This window comes from Triticum urartu, chromosome 1A, assembly GCF_056163025.1.
Source record: "Triticum urartu cultivar PI428250 chromosome 1A, HENAU_Tu73, whole genome shotgun sequence".
NCBI lineage: Eukaryota > Viridiplantae > Streptophyta > Magnoliopsida > Poales > Poaceae > Triticum > Triticum urartu.
In genome coordinates, this window is record NC_141873.1 from 20,947,392 (window position 1) to 20,967,498 (window position 20,107).

Below are 20,107 nucleotides of genomic sequence, written 5' to 3' on the forward strand. Positions count from 1 at the left end.
CGACGGCGATCACATTGACCTTGGAACCATTCCCGACGCGCATCGTCACCTCGTCCTTTGCCAGTCTCCGCTTATTCCGCAGCCCCTGCTTTGAGTTACAAATGTGAGCAACTGCACCGGTATCAAATACCCAGGAGCTACTACGGGTACTGGTAAGGTACACATCAATTACATGTATATCACATATACCTTTCGTTTTGCCGGCCTTCTTGTCTGCTAAGTATTTGGGGCAGTTCCGCTTCCAGTGACCACTTTCCTTGCAATAAAAGCACTCAGTCTCGGGCTTGGGTCCATTCTTTGGCTTCTTCCCGGCAGCTTGCTTGCCGGGCGCGGCAACTCCCTTGCCGTACTTCTTGAAGTTCTTTTTACCCTTGCCCTTCTTGAACTTAGTGGTTTTATTGACCATCAACACTTGATGTTCCTTCTTGACTTCTACCTCTGCTGATTTCAGCATAGCAAATACTTCAGGAATGGTCTTTTCCATCCCCTTCATGTTGAAGTTCATCACAAAGCTCTTGTAGCTCGGTGGAAGCGACTGAAGGATTTTGTCAATGACTGCGTCATCCGGGAGATTAACTCCCAGCTGAGTCAAGCGGTTATGTAACCCAGACATAGTGAGTATGTGCTCACTGACAGAACTATTTTCCTCCATCTTACAGCTGAAGAATTTGTCGGAGACTTCATATCTCTCGACCCAGGCATGAGCTTGAAAAACCATTTTCAGCTCTTCGAACATCTCATATGCTCCATGTCTCTCAAAACGCTTTTGGAGCCCCGGCTCTAAGCTGTAAAGCATGCCGCACTGAACGAGGGAGTAGTCATTGGTACGTGCCTGCCAAGCGTTCATAACGTCTTGTTCTGCAGGGAGAACAGGTGCGTCACCCAGCGGTGCTTGTAGGACATAATCTTTCTTGGCAGCTATGAGGATGATCCTCAGGTTCCGGACCCAGTCTGTGTAGTTGCTGCCATCATCTTTCAGCTTGGTTTTCTCTAGGAATGCGTTGAAGTTGAGGACTACGTTGGCCAGTTGATCTACAAGACATATTGTAAATATTTTAGACTAATTTCATGATAATTAAGTTCATCTAATCAAATTATTTAATGAACTCCCACTTAGATAGACATCCCTCTTCTAGTCATCTAAGTATAACATGATCCAAGTCAACTAGCCGTGTCCGATCATCATGTGAGATGGACTAGTCAACATCGGTGAACATCTTCATGTTGATCGTATCTTCTATATGACTCATGCTCGACCTTTCGGTCTTCTGTGTTCCGAGGCCATGTCTGTACATGCTAGGCTCGTCAAGTCAACCTAAGTGTTTGCATGTGTAAATCTGTCTTACACCCGTTGTATGTGAACGTTAGAATCTATCACACCCGATCATCACGTGGTGCTTTGAAACAACGAACTGTCGCAACGGTGCACAGTTAGGGGGAACACTTCTTGAAATTATTATGAGGGATCATCTTATTTACTACCGTCGTTCTAAGTAAACAAGATGCAAAAACATGATAAACATCACATGCAATCAAATAATAATAGTGACATGATATGGCCAATATTACATAGCTCCTTTGATCTCCATCTTGGGGCTCCATGATCATCTTGTCACCGGCTTGACACCATGATCTCCATCATCATGATCTCCATCATCGTGTCTCCATGAAGTTGCTCGCCAACTATTACTTCTACTACTATGGCTAACGCGTTTAGCAATAAAGTAAAGTAATTTACATGGCGTTTCTCAATGACACGCAGGTCATATAAAAATAAAGACAACTCCTATGGCTCCTGCCGGTTGTCATACTCATCGTCATGCAAGTCGTGATTCCTATTACAATAGCATGAACATCTCATACATCACATATATATCATTCATCATTCATCACAACTTTGGACATATCATATCACAAAGCACTTGCTACAAAAACAAGTTAGACGTCCTCTAATTGTTGTTGCAAGTTTTACGTGGCTGAATTAGGGTTCTAGCAAGAACGTTTTCTTACCTACGTGAAAGCCACAACGTGATTTGTCAACTTCTATTTACCCTTCATAAGGACCCTTTTCATTGAATCCGCTCCAACTAAAGTGGGAGAGACAGACACCCGCCAGCCACCTTATGCAACTTGTGCATGTTAGTCGGTGGAACCGGTCTCACGTAAGCGTACGTGTAAGGTTGGTCCGGGCCGCTTCATCCCACAATTCCGTTGAAGCAAGATAAGACTAGTAGCGGCAAGAAAGTTGACAACATCTACGCCCACAACAAATTGTGTTCTACTCGCGCAAGAAGAACTACGCATAGACCTAGCTCATGATGCCACTGTTGGGGAACGTTGCAGAAAACAAAAATTTTCCTACGGTTTCACCAAGATCCATCTATGAGTTCATCTAGCAACGAGTGATCGGATGCATCTACATACCTTTGTAGATCGCGTGCGGAAGCGTTCAAAGAACGGGGATGAGGTAGTCGTACACGACGTGATCCAAATCACCGGAGATCCTAGCACCGAACGGACGGCACCTCCGCGTTCAACACACGTATGGTCAGCGTAACGTCTCCTTCTTCTTTATCCAGCAAGGGGGAAGGAGAGGTTGAGGAAGATGGCTCCAGCAGCAGCACGACGGCGTGGTGGTGATGGAGCTGCAGTACTCCGGCAGTGCTTCGCTAAGCGCTATGGAGGAGGAGGAGGTGTTGGAGAGGGAGAGGGAGGCACCAAAGGCTGAGGTATGAAGTCCTCCATCTCCCCACTATATATAGGGGTGCCTAGGGGGGGAGCCGGCCCTAGGAGATCCAATCTCCTAGGGGGGCGGCGGCCAAGGGAGGATTCCCTCCCCCCAAGGCACCTAGGGGGTGCCTTCCCCTTGTGGGACTCTTCCCCCCTTGAACCCTAGGCGCATGGGCCTCTTGGGGCTGGTGCCCTTGGCCCATGTAGGCCAAGGCGCACCCCCTACAGCCCATGCGGCCCCCCCGGGCAGGTGGCCCCACCCAGTGGACCCCCGGGACCCTTTCGGTGGTCCCGGTACAATACCGATGACCCCGAAACTTGTTCCGATGGCCGAAATAGCACTTCCTATATATAATTCTTTACCTCCGGACCATTCCGGAACTCCTCATGACGTCCGGGATCTCATCCGGGACTCCGAACAACATTCAGGTTACTGCATATACATATCCCTACAACCCTAGCGTCACCGAACCTTAAGTGTGTAGACTCTACGGGTTCGGGAGACAAGCAGACATGACGGAGACGACTCTCCCGTCAATAACCAACAGCGGGATCTGGATACCCATATTGGCTCCCACATGCTCCACGATGATCTCATCGGATGAACCACGATGTCGAGGATTCAAGCAACCCCGTATACAATTCCCTTTGTCAATCGGTATGTTACTTGCCCGAGATTCGATCGTCGGTATCCCAATACCTCGTTCAATCTCGTTACCAGCAAGTCACTTTACTCGTACCGTAATGCATGATCCCGTGACCAGACACTTGGTCACTTTGAGCTCATTATGATGATGCATTACCGAGTGGGCCCAGTGATACCTCTCCGTCATACGGAGTGACAAATCCCAGTCTTGATCCGTGTCAACCCAACAGACACTTTCGGAGATACCCGTAGTATACCTTTATTGTCACCCAGTTATGTTGTGACGTTTGGCACACCCAAAGCACTCCTACGGTATCCGGGAGTTACACGATCTCATGGTCTAAGGAAAGGATACTTGACATTGGAAAAACTCTAGCAAACGAACTATACGATCTTGTGCTATGTTTAGGATTGGGTCTTGTCCATCACATCATTCTCCTAATGATGTGATCTCGTCATCAATGACATCCAATGTCCATAGTCAGGAAACCATGACTATCTGTTGATTAACGAGCTAGTCAACTAGAGGCTTACTAGGGACATGTTGGTGTCTGTTATTCACACATGTATTACGATTTCCGGATAACACAATTATAGCATGAATAAAGACAATTATCATGAACAAGGAAATATAATAATAATGCTTTTATTATTGTCTCTAGGGCATATTTCCAACACTGCCCACGTCCTAAATGCCACTCTCCTCCCCACCACACACTCACCCACCTCCCACGGGCGCCGGTTTGAACTCCCCTCTTATCCCCACCTACAGTAGATCGAGAATACCCTCGCCGGCGACCGTTGCAGCCGCCTCCATGGAGAGAAGCCTCGGCTGGCAGAGAGCGATGATGGACCTCGCCGGCGATGACGAGGGGTGGCGCGCGCAGTTGACGGAGGTGTGCGGCTGGTTCCCCAGCACGGAGATGTTGGTCAACCACGCGTGTGGCCTCGTCAAAGTCCTCACCGACGCCGAGAGGAAGCGCGCCTTCCCCTACGGCCGCGGCGTCCCGCCGGCTGTCCTACTCGTGTGGGCAATGTGAGAGTCCACGCTGAGCGACTCCCTTGTTCAGCGCGCAAGGTGGTGGATGTACCGCTCCACCACCATGACGCTGCGGCCAGATTCAGCACGCGTCGCGTCGAGGGCGGGCCGCGTCGACATCGAGCTCGCTGTCCCTGCGCCCGTCAGCCCGGACTACCAGGTCCGCCATGTGTCGAAGCCAGTGCTGCCGTTCGGCTCTGACGTCGTGGAGGACGACGTGGAGGAGGTACTGGTCATCCCTGATGACCATGAGGAGGGCGAGGAGGACGCTGTGCAGATGGTAGCGCCGGTCGCCGTCGAGGGTGGCAAGACAATGCCCATCGACGTCGAGCTCCTTCCCCTCCTCCCTAACTTAGTGAAGGTGGAAGAAGAGGAGGTGGCTCAGGATTAGGTGGCGCAGCTGTCCAACAGAACGGTGGTCAAGAAGAAGGCTTCTCCGTGTGTGGTGCGCCGCTCACACCGCCTCAAATTTCTGAAGAAGTGAAGATGGGCACATTTGCTGAAGGAGGAGGAAGCTGCTGGTTATCTTAAGTTAGGTATGCTGCTATATGTTTCAGCATATAAGTTGACATTATTTTGGGTTTGATGTTGGTTAGGTATGCTTTTATATGTAAGCATATAAGTTATGCAATCGGTATGGTTTGATCGGGTTCTTTGTGGTTGAAGAACTGAATATCTACTGCTCAACCTAAGTGCCAAGTTCAGTTAAATTTCTGATTATTGAATATTTATTGTTGCTTTGCTTCAGTGTTGCATGGAAGCTGCTAGATGTTGCTACTATGTTGCAACAAGACAATGAACTAGTCTGCTACATAAATCAGTAGTGTTGCTAGGTGATGTGCCCATGTGCATCACATACCAAATATAGAACATGCCAAAAGTGCATTGTCTGTCAAATACAGGACATGCCAAAAGTGCATTGTCTGCCAAATATAGAACATGCCAAAAGTGCACTGTCTACCAATCATGATGGCCCCATGTTATTTATGCTGCAATCTCTGTTACACTTTGCCCATAAACTGAATAGCAAATAATTCAGCATCATTTCATCATGTCAATTACAATGATGTCAATAACTTTATGAACAATCTACTTGCTAACTATGACAGCAATCATAATGGCAAGCAGGCCAAGATACAGAAGACCTCCAAATCCTAAAACCCTATCCCTATAGAGCAATACCTCCTTGTGCATCTTAACCATTGCCCTCTTTTCTTTCTCATCCCTTTTAATTTCAGCTTCATATTCTGTAATCTTAGTCTCCAGTTTCTTGTTCTTCATGGCAAGATACTTAATGACTGACTTTGCTTTGCTATCCCACTCCCCATCAACCCATTCAACATACTCAGAAGTGATATCATCCTAAATAAATCATGAGCAATTCAAGTCATTTTATAACTGAACTTGTCGCTGCAAGCGTTAAACACTGAACTTTTTTGCAGGTTGACCACAATAGCAGTACTAGTTTCAAGATCATGGTCAGTGGACTAACCTGAAACACACATCCCCCGAGTGCGCTGCCAAAATTGTCTGCATCTATGCAGACACGGCCACTAGGAGTTTCCTGATGACCACATAGATGAAGCTTGTCATGGCCACAGGTGATGAATTATGGGCGATAATGCTGGGATGTAAAGAACAACGGTAAAGAACTTACCTTTTTGCCACCAAAGTGTAGCACTGAAGAAACCCTAGCCGTGGGTTCTCCCGGCCCACCGCCGCCCATGAAACCCCCGTCCCCTATTCCACTAGATCCGCCTCCGGGCCCACGTTGTTCCACTAGATCCCCAAATGGCCCCTCCGGAATGCGGTCATTTTTTCGACCACCTCCAAATGACCTCAACTTTGGCACACATGATTTATTGCACAAACAAAGGTGGGTTCCAAAGGTTTTATATTTTTTTGAATTTTTTATTAATTTATAATGCCCTCTAGACTGACCGGTCAAAACGTCGGTCTATACCTCAGGGGGGCATTGTAAAAAATACTTTCTATATTTTTGAAATTATTTGAATTTATAATGCCCTCTTAAATTTGTTTACCTTTTTAATGCCCTCTTATTTTTTTGAATTTTTTATTTACTAAACTAGGTTTACAAGATGGCTAGGATGGCCCATGCTTTTCCTTTTGTTTATTTTTTTCCTTTTCCTTCACTTTACATAAAAATTATCTGAGCACTCCAAAAATAACATAAAAATTACATGACCCCTCAAATAATAACATACAAAAATTTTAAAAGGTATTTTTATCAAACACATCTTTTTGAATATGTATATTTTCTTTTCTTCAAAATTTATATTTAATTCCTTCACACTTTGATGATGGAATATTTGCTCTGTAATTGCAACATAGGTTCAAATGATGGAACATTTGATCTTTTTGCTTATTCAAATTATGCGTTGATGGAATGTGTGAGGATGAACAATTTTCAGTAACTTTACTAAACCCCATGTACTATAATTCATGACAGCCATTTTGGAACATTGTGACATTCAATATTTGGTATAATTGGCACATGGGCACAGCATGTTGCACTTGCCCACAGCATAGAAAAGTGTTGCAGCATGTCTCAAGCAACACTGAAGCGCCATTTGTTTTTTTTCGCACCATCGAAACAACAACTAAACATGAAGGAAGCATTCACCACCATTAAAGATAAGGCCACACATATATAGATAGCATTCTAATAGGTAGCAGGCAGTTCACAACATCCAGTTCAACCACACAATACATTACATTACATTACATTAATATATCAAGTTTTCTCGCAGTTCAGACCCAGATGCAGCTTTCTCAAAAGTAAAACATTATCAAATATACTGATGATGAGTACGGCTTGCAGCTTCCGATGATCAGCATGATGTACGACTACAGGTCAGGGTTTCTCAGGACCTTCAGGAGCGCCTTATGCTGACCAATGATCCTGTAGTCATGAGTGGAGATCGATGTAGCCCGGCAATGTTCCATCAGATGCTCCAATAACCCAGACCTGGGCTTGGGCTTGCTGCAGTAGGGGCACTTGTACTTTTCATTCCTCCAGTTGTAATACTTGGCAGGTCCTTGGGCCCTGATCTTCAACACCTCCTTCTCTTCAAAGGACTCGACGTTCCCCTCGACCACATCATCTCCAGATTCATACTGCACACATTAATGACTGACATTAATACATTATGCATTCAAAAACTATAAACACATAATACTAACTCAATGCAGAAATAACATTTGAACTAGGCCTTACCTCGTACGGCTCATCTTCATCAGACTCATATGGGTAGAACCCAGTCTTGTCCCACTTCCTCTTGTTGCCCACAAGATCCTCCTCCTGCTATATTGTCAAACAAGCACATCAATTACAATGAATTGAATTGCAGTTCACAGAATGTCATTACAAACAAAATTGTGAATGTGAACCACATTGGTATGTTGCAAGTGACCAAATGCTTTCCTTATAAATACAGAATCTAAGCAATCAATCAACAGACAAATGATGTCCTTCATAAATGCTAATGAAAATGCAAGCTGGATTCTTGACATTCCCTGGATAAACCCAACACTTTACTTTTGAGGGAATTACCCCCCCCCCCACTAATTAATGGAAACATATAGAATATTTTGTTGCTAGGATCCTGTGTTGGAATGTTTACTTCACACTTTACATATAGTATATACTAATTACAGAAGCCAACTACAAATTTTAATATGCACAAATTACTGTTTTTGGGACAATGCAGCAAAGCTCCTACACATATTAACATAATGCAGTAGTTAATTAGGTACAACTTCAACTATAAATGCATACATCTCCAACAAACATCTAAAATTTCATTACTTACCTAAACAACAACAAATTACACTATAGATGAATCTTGTATCATCTAAATCAATTCATTGGCACATCTTAATTAATGCATTCCAAATCAAATATGTTTCCATCCAGTATTATTGAACCACAGATCAAATCAAATAATCATAAATGTCAGCAGCATTGAACTACAGATCTAATAATCATATGACATCTATCTGACCTTAAATTCCCCCTTAAATAAGGTAGTCATCCTCATAGTAATTAAATTCTAACAAGCAAAAATTCAACTACTAATCTAATAAGCATCTGAAAAAACCCCAAGATGCTTTTATCTCTGAAGCAACGGCATTGCAGAGGATGTTCAATGCTGTCAACATCTCTGAAGCAACAACAAAATTCCTCTACTAACCCAAAGTAAATAAGCATAGACTGCCCCTTCCCCTCGACCACGCTTCCCCTCTCCTTCAGAAGCCCCAATCCAGCACAAAAAAATCCAGCCCTTGAGAAGCTCTTTTTGATTAACATGACAACACCCAGTACATGAACACATCCTTCACTATATTTACAACCAAACTAATGCACCATCTAATCACCTCACGTAGACAATTTCCAAAAACACAAGGCCATGCACAACCCATCTCATAGCCTCTGCCTGACAGGCATCAATCAAGCATCAAATAACTGCAACTATGACAACATGCATCAATCAAGCATCTAAGAATTGCAACTATGACAGCCATAATCCCTAGAACTAAGCATCCATTTAATTAATCATCAAGCCAAAGAACTAAAGCAGGCACCAACCCAAACTAATACAGAAGTATATATTTGACTCCAAACACCTAAAGAATTGCAAAAATTCCACTACTAATCTATTAAGCATCTGAAAAAACCCCATCCCTCAATCTGGCTACTTCTAACCTAATCTAATAATCATATGTGGTCCACCATTCTTCCACGAATCAAATACACGAAAACCCTAATGCAGAGAAAACCCTACCTCCAACAAATCTAACCAAGCAAAGTTCTGGCCACAAACCCTACAATATAAAAACTACCAACTAAAAGTTAGCCGCACATACCTTCTGCTTTGCTTCCTCCTCGCCGGAGCCGGCCTCCACCTTCTCCACCTCGCGCGCCTCGCCAGAGCCCGCCCCCACCTTCTACGCCTCGCCAGAGCCCGCCTCCACCTTCTGCGCCTCGCTGGAGTTGGCCAGAGTGGGCGCATCTGGCTGGACCGCGCCGCTGCGGCCCGCCCCCGCCTTCTCCAAATCTCCAGCGGAGGGAGCACCGCGCTGGACGCCGGCACGCCCCCTCACAAAGGTGCCCACAGCGATCTGCCGCGCCTGCTCCACCAGATCTGCGCCCCAATCGGGGCGCTCGCCTCCTGCGTCCGCCATTGCGATGGAGAGGATGCGGTGAGGGAGACGAGGAGGTTGGAGAGGAGAGGGAGTGGGGAGTGGAGAGTGGAGAGAGGGAAACGATGCGGCGGGGGGAAATGGTGGGCGATGCGGCCGGAGGTGGTTGCCGTCCACATTTATATGATGGGACAGTTTTGGCAACTACCCGTGACACGTGCTGCCCCACGCGCGGGCGGCTTCTTTTTTTTGCGGGGGGCGCGCGGGCGTGGGTGGCTTCACGCGTGCACGAAAGGCCGCCGTATACGGACGGGCATACGTATACGGCCGGGCATACGGTCTAACCGGGCCCGTACGGGCCTCCCAGGGCTCCTCAACGACTATACGCGGGGGCAACAAAGACGATCGTGCCCCTCGTTATGAACCGTTTTTGGTTCATCCTGGCCGTCGATGTGTTTTCCACCCCGCGTTCAGCCCGGGGGGAGCACCGGAGCAGAAACGACGTTGGCATCAAGCTATGGATGAGCCGGCGACAAGAAAGGCGATCCCTAAAATGATACGAGAAACGGCAAAAGCAATGCCGAAGATAATGACTATGAACAGTAGTAATCACATTTGGGATCCGGGCTGCACCGAGGACGTCACGTTTAGGGGGTGAATATTGGGATTAAACCCGACGTCCCAGTACACGTATATGTACGTATCGGAATAGGAGTTAGGCAGAGTCCTAGTAGTACTATGTTTGCTAGTCCTAGTCGTGTCCCTAGTCTCGTATGAACGTGTATATAAGCATCGGCAGGGTAGCTTTGTACAAACCGATCAGAAAAGGCAATAAAGAACCAGGCTCGAGACGAGCCTGTTGCAATCCATCATCTTGTTACGCATGTGTTCCATCGAGAGAAGTCGCTAGGTTCCGTCCTAGTATACGTACGTGAGTACATACTGGTGAGACGCCACGAACGGCTGCTGGGGATCGATCAAGCTGGCTGTGTGCTAGCTTGCTTGCTAGCTTCGTGGAGTTCTTTTTTTAGAAAAGGAGGATGACCCCCGGTCTCTGCATCTGGGAGATACATACGGCCACTTTATTGATTATTTTTAGACCTTACAAAGTATTACAACAATGAGCCTGAATTCATCATCTTGGCAATACATGCCGCTACTCCTATCCAAAATGATGAAGGGGTGCTAGCTCGGCCACTACCCAAACCACTCACCTAAGCCTAACATTAAAAGCCGGAAACCGAAACATATTCGGAAGCCTCAGCCGAGCCACATACCGGGTCTGGGACACAATCCGGTCAGACGCACTCGTGTGTTGTCGCCGCCATCTTCCACAGGTCCGCGTACGTGGAGTTCCTAGGAGATTTGATCTAGGATCAAAAACCAACACCGGAAATCTCGACCGGTAAAAAAACACCTGATCCACATGTGGGAGACATAAATAAAAATTAAGAAATAAGAGAAGGATGTTCCTACAAGTCTTCTTAGAGCTCAGGCACTCTCGGCCGTCGGATCGGTTCGCTAGACGAAATTCCGGGCGTCGGATTGAGCCGCTGGACAACCTGGGCCGTCGGATCTGGGGCTGGCACTATAGAAATGAATAGTTACTCCTGTTTCGGGCCACCGCGCGTAATTAGCCTGCCCCGCCGAGGGCATTTTCGTCATTTCACGCACAAGGGGTATAAAAGGGCCGGCTCAACCCTAGCCGTCTCCCCCCCGCACTCGCGCCCTCGCACCACGCCGCCCGCAGCCTCGCCCTCCCGCATTCGCGCCTCTGCCCCGTGCCTCCCCCGCGCCCATCTCCTCACGCCTCGCCGCCGCCTCCTCTCCCCTCCGGCACGCCTCCTCTCCCCTCCCTTTCCCTCCCGCGCGCCTTCTCTCCTCCCACCCACATCGCCGCCGCCACCACCCACCGCCTCGAACCGCGCCGTCGGCGGCCAGATCCGCCGCAACAGAGCCCCCCCCCCACCCCCCCACCCCAACAACGATGAGCAGCAGAGGAGGGAGGACGAGCAGCACGACGGCGGGGAGCAGCAGCAGCAGGCCTTGGGCGATGCCGATGAGCAGCAGCAGAGGGGGTCTCCTCTTGATCCTCGTGCCCTCCCCCTCATGCCGCCTCCCTCATCCTCCCCCTCGCGCCGCGCCCAGAGCGTCTCACCTGGACACGGCGACCAGGGCTCGCCGAGCACACCCAGCATCACGCTCCTTCTCGTCTGCCGGCCACCTCTGGGCGTGGGACGACATGTGCGCGACTGCGCGTGCCATCACCATCACCTTGTCGCAGATCCGCCGGCGCCGTCGTCCGACCTTGGCCTCTGAGTGTGCTCACGCCATGGCCTGCTCAGGACGCCGCCCTTCCCCCCTGCTCCAACCCTAACCCTAGCATTGATGCTGCTGGTCAAGGTGCTCTTGGCCCCTCCCCTCCCCTCATGCTGCTATTTTTGGCCCTTCCCCTCCTCTCATGTTGCTGCTTTTGGTACACAGATGATTTTACCCTGGGTTGCCCGTGTTGATCTGTGCTGTCCAATGTTTCTGTGATTGCGCTGTGGAAGGCGCCTGTCATCGCGGTGGTGGGGTGTATGCTGGACCTGAGGGACAACCAGCAGAACAGCCTTGCGCAGACGATGGCGCCCATCATGCAGTCGTTCCGTGAGATCGAGACCTGCATTGAGTGCTCCGCTCTTCGCCAGATCCAGGTGAGAAAGACTCCCCTTGTCTCAATATCTAGGGAATGTTGGTAACACTTTTATTATGTCAAATGGTTGATTGTTCACAATGAACGAAACTAGAATGCTCAAAATGCTGATGCCAGCAGCTGCTCAGCATCGCAAAATATTCCAACATTACATTTTCTATAGTTTGATTGTGTACTAATGATAATTTTGATTGTGGCGTTAGAATTCTAGATACTATGCTCGAGTAGGTTTACTAAACAGATGTTTATGAACCTCAGGTGCCTGAGGTCTTCTACTATGCCCAGAAGGCAGTGCTTCACTCCACAGCTCCTCTATTTGACCAAGAGGCACAATCTCTAAAGCCACGCTGTGTGAGGGCTTTGAAGCGGATATTCATTCTATGTGACCACGACAGGGATGGAGCTCTCAGTGATGTGGAGCTCAATGACTTTCAGGTTTGTATTCACTGAGGCCACCGTTCTTCCTTTATCTTAACATGAGGCTGACTAGAGTATTTTATTGACATTCTTCTATGTATGGTGATACTAAAATTCTCATTCCAGCCTACTGAAATATCAGGCGTGAAGATAGTTATTCAAGAGAAGATGCCCGAAGGCGTAAATGATAGTGGCCTTACATTGACTGGGTTCCTTTTCCTTCATGCTCTTTTTATTGAGAAAGGTCGTTTGGAAATTACATGGATAGTATTGAGGAAATTTGGTTATGATAATGAAATCAAGCTTAGAGATGAATTCATTCCAACGTCAGTCAAGCGAGCTCCTGATCAAGTAATGTTTTGTTGATTACTGTGAGCTATTCACATTTTGTTGTCAGTTGAAGCTAGACCAATTTTTAAGTGCACATATATTTTAGTGTCAAGTTGTTCTTATAAGGGATTACGTGTAAGTTGATAGTTGATTTCAACTGTATGGTGGGTATATGCAATCATGGCTTCAATATTCATTTATCTATGTGTTTAATCTTTGCCATACCTTTGGTCTATAATATTTCTTTGGTACTAAAGTCATATCACTATCTTTTTTACAGACGGTGGAATTGACAAATGAAGTGATTGATTACTTGAAAGGAATATTCAACATGTTTGACATAGATAATGTAAGTCTGATGTATTGTTTGTCACATTAGTTTTTTATCCTCAATGTAAATGTTATTCTTGCCATTTTCATTCTAAATCTTATCCGTAAAAAACTTCTGTGTTGGAGGAAGGTCTTAAATGCGTTTGTGACGTGCTTGTTTGTTTGTGTGTGTGTGTGTGTGTGTGAGAGAGAGAGAGAGAGAGAGAGCTGTTGCTAACAAGGTTTATGGTTCATAATGAATTCGCTCTGTAGATGTACCATTACTCATATTTCTAGCCTCCTGCAAGTCATCATTTTGTTAATCACGGTTTTTTTATGAAAACTGAAACCTTTCACTTTCAGTCCATATAAAGCAAAAGAATGTCATGCAGTATGTTGCAATTATATTGTGATGATTGGCAGGGAATAACTGAAGTCTTTGAAATTTGGTACATGTTGTCGTGCGTCGATTCAGCCCCATTGTGCCATCAGAATGACTTGGATTTACAATTTGTAAGCAGAACTCATGCTTCTTACTATCCCTTCCAGCTCTAAAATACATATATGTTTGTTTCTCTTATTTTGTACCACTAAACTATGTGTGCTAAACAAAGCATGTCGTATTATTTTCAGATAAATGATGATGTAGTTATGCGCGCCATCCAAACAATACACGTGTGGTTCCCAAATTGGAGCATATATTTCCGTGAAGATCTTCAAGTATGGTCTTTGCTTTCTTCTCACATCTGCCATTTAGAATTTATTTCCCTATTTCTATCAAATATGCACTGCTTTACCAAGACCCCGCTTTGATTAACGTTGTTCTATTATACTCGATGTTTATTCGCCCGTCACAATGGCATATCCACGTTGTTTATATTGTTTGGTTTGTATTTCGTGCACGGAGTGACTTTGTTGTTTGCCGCATTCATAGTACAAGTTTGCATGATTAGGTCACTGCACAATTGTAGGGCAGTCAGTATTTTTTCCTCTATCAATGCCTCTCATGGATGGCCCCCTCGTTAGCTCCTTGATGTTTGGCCTACCCCAGGAAGATCTGTGACACATTATAATTGCCAAATGTGCTGCTTATGTGATCTTTTCCTAGGATTTGCAAGTGTTGGGTTGTGCTGATAGAAGGATCACATGACGGGCAGATTTCGCTGGACACTTCCTCTGGCGGGTAGGTGCACACACTGCTCACGAGCACCTCCAGCCTCGTGGGTCCGATGTTCATGATGAAGCATTTCATGATTAGTCCTCGGATAGTTCGTTGGTTCCTAGGTTCGATGGTTCATACCTACTATCTGTAGGACGGAAATTTTTTATATTAGATGAAGGTTCTTTATTTACTAGAATAGCAGGGTATTTTAACTTGTAATTCTAGGTTATTTGATTAGATAAAGGTACTCAGACGAAAGAAATAATTTGTTTAACACCAGAGATGTGTGTGTGTGTGTGTGTTCTGATCCATTTTTTACACCTCGAGGTACATATCAGCATGTGTGTGTGCTGCGGCTTGGGAGGGACAACAAAGGAGGTCGCCTTGATATTATGAAAGAGCAAGGGAGGCCGGAAGAGTGCATCGCTACACTGCTGCTGCCCTATTTTTCCTTACTACTGCAGACTCGCCTTCGTGCGGCGCTATTTTCATAGGTATAAGAGTTTCAGTAGTTTTAGCTCCTGCAAGTCATCATTTTGGTAATGTGAGAGTCAAGAGAAAATTGAAGCATAAAATTAATAATGAAGTGTTTTTTTTTTGAGAACTACATCCTGTTAGGTATTATGCTGGCCTTATGCCATCGTTCGATAGATTTTTCTTTGTATGTTAAATGAACTCTTGCACCATTGTTCAATAGATTGTTCTTCGCATGTTAAACTGAACTCTTACACCATTGCTATCGATATTCTTTTGTGTGTTAGCTGATGCCTTGCAGCCACTGACTTGCTTAGGTGCTACTAATGTTTTTTTTTTGCTTTTGTATAGATAGATAGTTATTTCCTTCAGGGAAAATTTTAAACTTCCCGTCACCATGGATCTATGGCCATCTACTTTAGCTGTTATGTGATGATCTGATTTACTTGGAATATTAGGAGTTGATGATTTAGATCTGGAAGGAAATGTAACTTTGACATTGTATATTGCAAACTTTATTATCCTAATAAATATTTATAATCAGGTCTGATCGATTGAGACATGCTTCTAAGACAAGTACAGTAGTAGTTACATTAGCAACATGATTTTATCTTTGACTTGAAACTCTGGATCTTTTCTAAAGATGAATCGAGGGTGTTGCAATTTATCTCTGCCTTTTTAAAACGGATGCATGTCCATGCCCTGTTTATCAATTGTGTGTTTCCTTAATCAAGAAACATCTTAATTTCATGGCAGGTATGTTGAAGAATATTTGAAAATATAAATGCTTCCTTCTTTTGAATAATTTGGTTCCCTTTTGCTAGATCTAGAAACATCTTAATTTCTCAGCCGCTGTTCTCCCCGTCGAGCTTGGCCTTTGCCATTGCTGGGAGCAGACTGGACTCAAACCTGAATTGCTCTGTTTCGAGATTTAAACCTTCTTCAGTTAGGAAATCACAAATATCTTGCATGCATAGAAAGAAACTTGGAGGTTCTTGATCACACAAAGGTGTTTTTTTTACATGTAGGTGCCTTCTTTTAATCTATGCACGACCCAGGTTTCCGTGATGTGCAGTTTGGCCCATGAGCCTGCGGATACGTGCTTTCTTGACCTTGCGACACACTGTCCTCCTCCGCCGGCCGCCTAACAGGTCAGTCCTTCTTCTTACTCTAGCAGCAGAAACTGAAGCAGCTAGGGTTCACCACCATATTGCCCATTATCATTATTTTTTCTGCCCCTCTTCCACCAACAATTACCTTGCAATAATGTAGTTCCAATCTTTGTTTTGTACAATGTTTCTTAATCCTGGTTCGCTTCAATTGATTGATTTAGGCAGATCATGGAGGCTGGTTCTCACATTTCTGTTTGGGGAATTCTTCAATTGAGAAATTGAAATGACTGCTGGTTAGGTAATTAGTTCACTGAAAGGAGTATCATACCTCATCTCTTCATGCAAATATAGTACATCAAATTGTCTATTTGTTTTGTGTGCTCCTTGGAGATGTTAACTGAACTTCAAAATAAATCAGTTGTTTGTTTGTCTAAGATTATTTTAGACCCGAGAACTTGGGTCTGTTTAGAGTTACATATGTTATAGAAGGTTGTCGTTCTGCTATACTACCAACAAGTCACAAATGGTTGTTAGATATTTAGATGGATCTGTTGAGTTAACCACTGTATTTATCATTTCTTTAACTGTTAATAGTATATGTAGTGCTCACTCTGCTTTTCTAGGCACCTCAAGTCACTTTGATACTATCATCATTCAAAATATGTGCAAATAAGCCCATTGGTGCTCGACATGGATACGTGGTTTCTCGACCTCACGTGATACGCTAACCTAATCCGCCGGCCGCCTATAGGTCTTTGTGTGTGTGTGTGTGCGCACGCACCTATGCCATTAAAAGCAGGCAGAGGTGCAGCAATGGAGGATCCAACCATCGGTGGAGATCGATATAAGGCTAAGTAACTAATTTTTGCTTTTGCTATCCTGAATTTCTATGCGGCACATTATGTGTGTGTGTGTGTGTGTGTGTGTGTGTGGAATTGCTGTGACATGCTTTTTTCAACTATACTCACATTCTTTGCTTTAGTGGATTATTCTATGCTTTCCCTGTTAACCATCTTCTTCATTTATAAAGAACCTTCTGTATTTCATGATATTTCATAGGATTCTCATTTTAACATTTTTAGTGAGAGTCTCTTAAACTATCTGGTTAGAAGATAGGTGTAATAAATACATGGTGGTTAAATCTGAAGCATATACGTATTATTTTGAGGAAGAGTTCAGTCCGTATACCTGCATTTTTGCTACCTGAATTTTATTTTCTCGGCTGTATGGAAGTATTAGTTCTTTTCAAGTCAATATGTTGATTGACAGAATAACTAGAAGATCCACTTGTTGGGATGGTGCAAGTTTAACATAATGCACGTGATGGCAGGATACATGCAAAAATAATAATTTGTGGTATTAATCGCGAGCAAATAATGGTGAGATCCATGCCATATATATATATCATAAAACCTTGTCGCAATCTCTATGTTATTCTATGTCACTTCTGGTAATACATTGTTATTCTTACAAGGAACTACTTCCTCCTCTTTCCTGCTGGTTTTCTTTTGCATGGATATTGTAACCTCACTAGGATGGATTAAGAATCTCATGTGCTCCCTTTCCCTAATAAAATAGGACTTTCAAAAATAATGAGACTTTCACTCCTTTTTCTTTGTTGATCTCTCTAATTTTTGATTACAAATATATGCAGATTTCTACTCTGTTTCAAGAACTTAAAGGACATGCTTGCGAATCATGGACAACATTGGCCTGGTACGGAGCTCGAGTCTAAGCTCTTGCTTGGCTTTAGGTGCAAACACAGGCCTTCAGTTCACCTAGATCAAGAAGCGGATGCTTGTGCCCATTGCGTGTGACCATGATGTAGGCACTCACTCTGGAATATGAGAATAATTTGATGATCCTCTCTGGAAGATAGTTCAATAGTGAATTTGACCACTTATGTATAGGTATTTGTTGTTGTGTTAAGTAAGGAGATGCAGATTCTCAGGCTTAAGGTTTTAGTTTGGTAGTTTTAAGTGTTATTGATTGTTTTGCTGCAACTGGTTGTTGCTCAGCGTGATAACCAAAGGAATGCCTCTTGAAAATTAAGATCCTTATTATGTGTTCTTTCTATGGGATTGATGCGATGTGAACTTATATTCTTGGTGAAATGTGTACCAAGTTTATTTTTTTGGATTGGTGTGTTGGACCAAGGGTTGAAGTAGGCAACGCGCGCGTTAACTATCTCGTTTTTGCGCTCTTAGTACAGAACTTATTGTCAAATGGCTACCTTCTGTGGTCTCATGAAAGCACTGAATTTGAACTCTATGCTACCTTATATAATCTTATGACGATGTTGAACTCAGATGATGTCTTGCTTCTATTACAAGTGAATTTCTTTCTTTCTTTTATTTTTTTCAATACATATGCTAAACGAGGATTCCTACTAACATGAACATTACTTGTTTGATCATGTCGTTCGGACCGGCACCCTCGCGCCAAGGCGCAATCCCGATCTAGTAATAATTATACTAGCATGTGAGACCTAACACTAATAAACAAGTACACTACTAATTTCATGCGGGACCAACCTATACAATAGACACAAATAACAATTATAAAATGTAACTGGAACTCAAAATTATGCTGTTGTTTTACTTTATCTTTCCAACCAAGTTATTTCATGTCTATATCATAACACAAGAGAGTAAACATTTTGTTATTCCAAAGCGATGATAGATCCTATCCTCCCGATCCATGACCTTGTGCAGTCAACTTACTAATGCGTATTATCTTACGTTTCAACATTTGAATGTGATTGCTTCAGATTCTCCCATTCATGTCACATGATAATTCGTTGTATTTTTGCTCTTTTTAATCATGAATCATATGTAAATTAGCAGGACACCAATGTATTTTGACGACGTTCTAAGACAATGACCTATCTCCTCATATTTTTATATTTTCATACCAATGCACGGGAATTGTGCTAGTGATTTTCAAATATCTCAAAATGATCAAGACATTCTGTAATTTACTAAAAAACCAACTTGTAATTTTTGCACATGTTGTAAATGATCGCATAATCACATCCAATTAGTACAGTATATAATTGCATCCATTTAGTATAAACATGGTTTTTGCCGGAATATCTTCAAAATAATCTAGTATTTTAGTATTTTAGTACAAAAGCACCCCAAATATTATGGAAAATGCATCGAGGTTTGTGGACCATCGAGCAACCCACTGGCGCCGCCAGAACGAGCCACCGAAGCGCCACTCTCGTTGCTTTAATAACGGGGCCGGCTTGACCTTGTCGATGACAGCCGAAAAGTCTTCGTGCCCGTTCCCCTAAGGATCAGTCCCCCGAGCCACAGTCATTGTTTTTGAACCCTTGGATCGATCTGAACAACCTGACAAAAAATCTTGTCGTTGCATACACTCGACCAGAAATCCTAACATCGCTGCCCCGAGGAGGTAGCAGGAATCTACACTGGAGCTCTGTTAATCCATCCCAACAGACGAACTTGAGGAGGATCGGAGTCCGGAAGACTGACCCAAAGAAGAAGTGCAGCCATCTATCTGAGTGTCACCCATGCGAGGACAAAATCCCAAACCTGCCTACTATTGTTTTACCAGAAAACTTCCGATGTATTTATCATCAATCATGAAGTACAATGAACGCCATAAATAATACTCCCTCCGTTTCTTTATATAAGGTGTATTTGTTTTTTGTAAAGTCAAACGAGTGCATGTTTGACCGAGTTTTTAGAAAGAAAAAAATATCAATATCCATAATACAAAATTTATATCATTCGATTCATCATGAAAAGAAGTTTCATATTTTACCTATTAGGTATCGCAGATGTTGTTATTTTATTCTATAATCTTGGTCAAACATTCAAATGGATGAATTGCATGGAAATCAATACACTTTATATTTTGGAATGGAGGGAGTAAAAATTACATTCAGGACTATAAGCACTAAAGTGAGCCGAAGGCGCGCTGCAGTCATCACCCTCTCTCGCCGGAGTCAGGCAAAACTTGTAGTGGCAGATTGTAGAGAAGTCGATGTGTTAAGGCCCCA

The 20,107-nt window shown here is 44.1% G+C and overlaps 2 protein-coding genes across 18 annotated transcripts in view; both read left to right on the plus strand.

Annotated features, from left to right (window-relative positions):
* The window catches only part of LOC125543355 (disease resistance protein RGA5), a 120,733-nt gene that overhangs the window by 65,072 nt on the left and 35,554 nt on the right, over nt 1–20,107 (plus strand). The window lies entirely within an intron of this gene.
* Nucleotides 11,654–18,212, plus strand: LOC147988567 (mitochondrial Rho GTPase 1-like). Of its 17 annotated transcripts, none has more exons than XM_087544746.1 (12): nt 11,654–11,981; nt 12,063–12,274; nt 12,532–12,708; nt 12,817–13,041; nt 13,301–13,369; nt 13,753–13,842; nt 13,963–14,049; nt 14,438–14,512; nt 14,830–14,985; nt 16,041–16,116; nt 16,299–16,375; nt 16,701–18,212. In XM_087544746.1, exons 2-8 carry the CDS (start codon nt 12,158–12,160, stop codon nt 14,477–14,479), a joined length of 807 nt encoding a protein of 268 aa, XP_087400872.1. In that variant the 5' UTR covers nt 11,654–11,981; nt 12,063–12,157; the 3' UTR covers nt 14,480–14,512; nt 14,830–14,985; nt 16,041–16,116; nt 16,299–16,375; nt 16,701–18,212. The 17 variants fall into 17 exon arrangements, with proteins under 17 accessions (XP_087400872.1, XP_087400831.1, XP_087400852.1 ...); XM_087544705.1 differs by lacking the exon at nt 14,438–14,512 and having other exon boundaries at nt 16,701–16,931; nt 17,732–18,212; XM_087544726.1 differs by lacking the exon at nt 14,438–14,512 and having other exon boundaries at nt 16,829–16,931; nt 17,732–18,212.

Excerpts from the sequence above, each read along its gene's own strand:
- LOC147988567 (XM_087544706.1), top strand. The coding sequence starts at position 12,158 with ATGCTGGACCTGAGGGACAACCAGCAGAACAGCCTTGCGCAGACGATG. Across the intron at positions 12,275-12,531 it reads CCGCTCTTCGCCAGATCCAG|GTGCCTGAGGTCTTCTACTA; the intron begins GTGAGAAAGACT and ends TATGAACCTCAG. Across the intron at positions 13,843-13,962 it reads ATGACTTGGATTTACAATTT|ATAAATGATGATGTAGTTAT; the intron begins GTAAGCAGAACT and ends TATTATTTTCAG.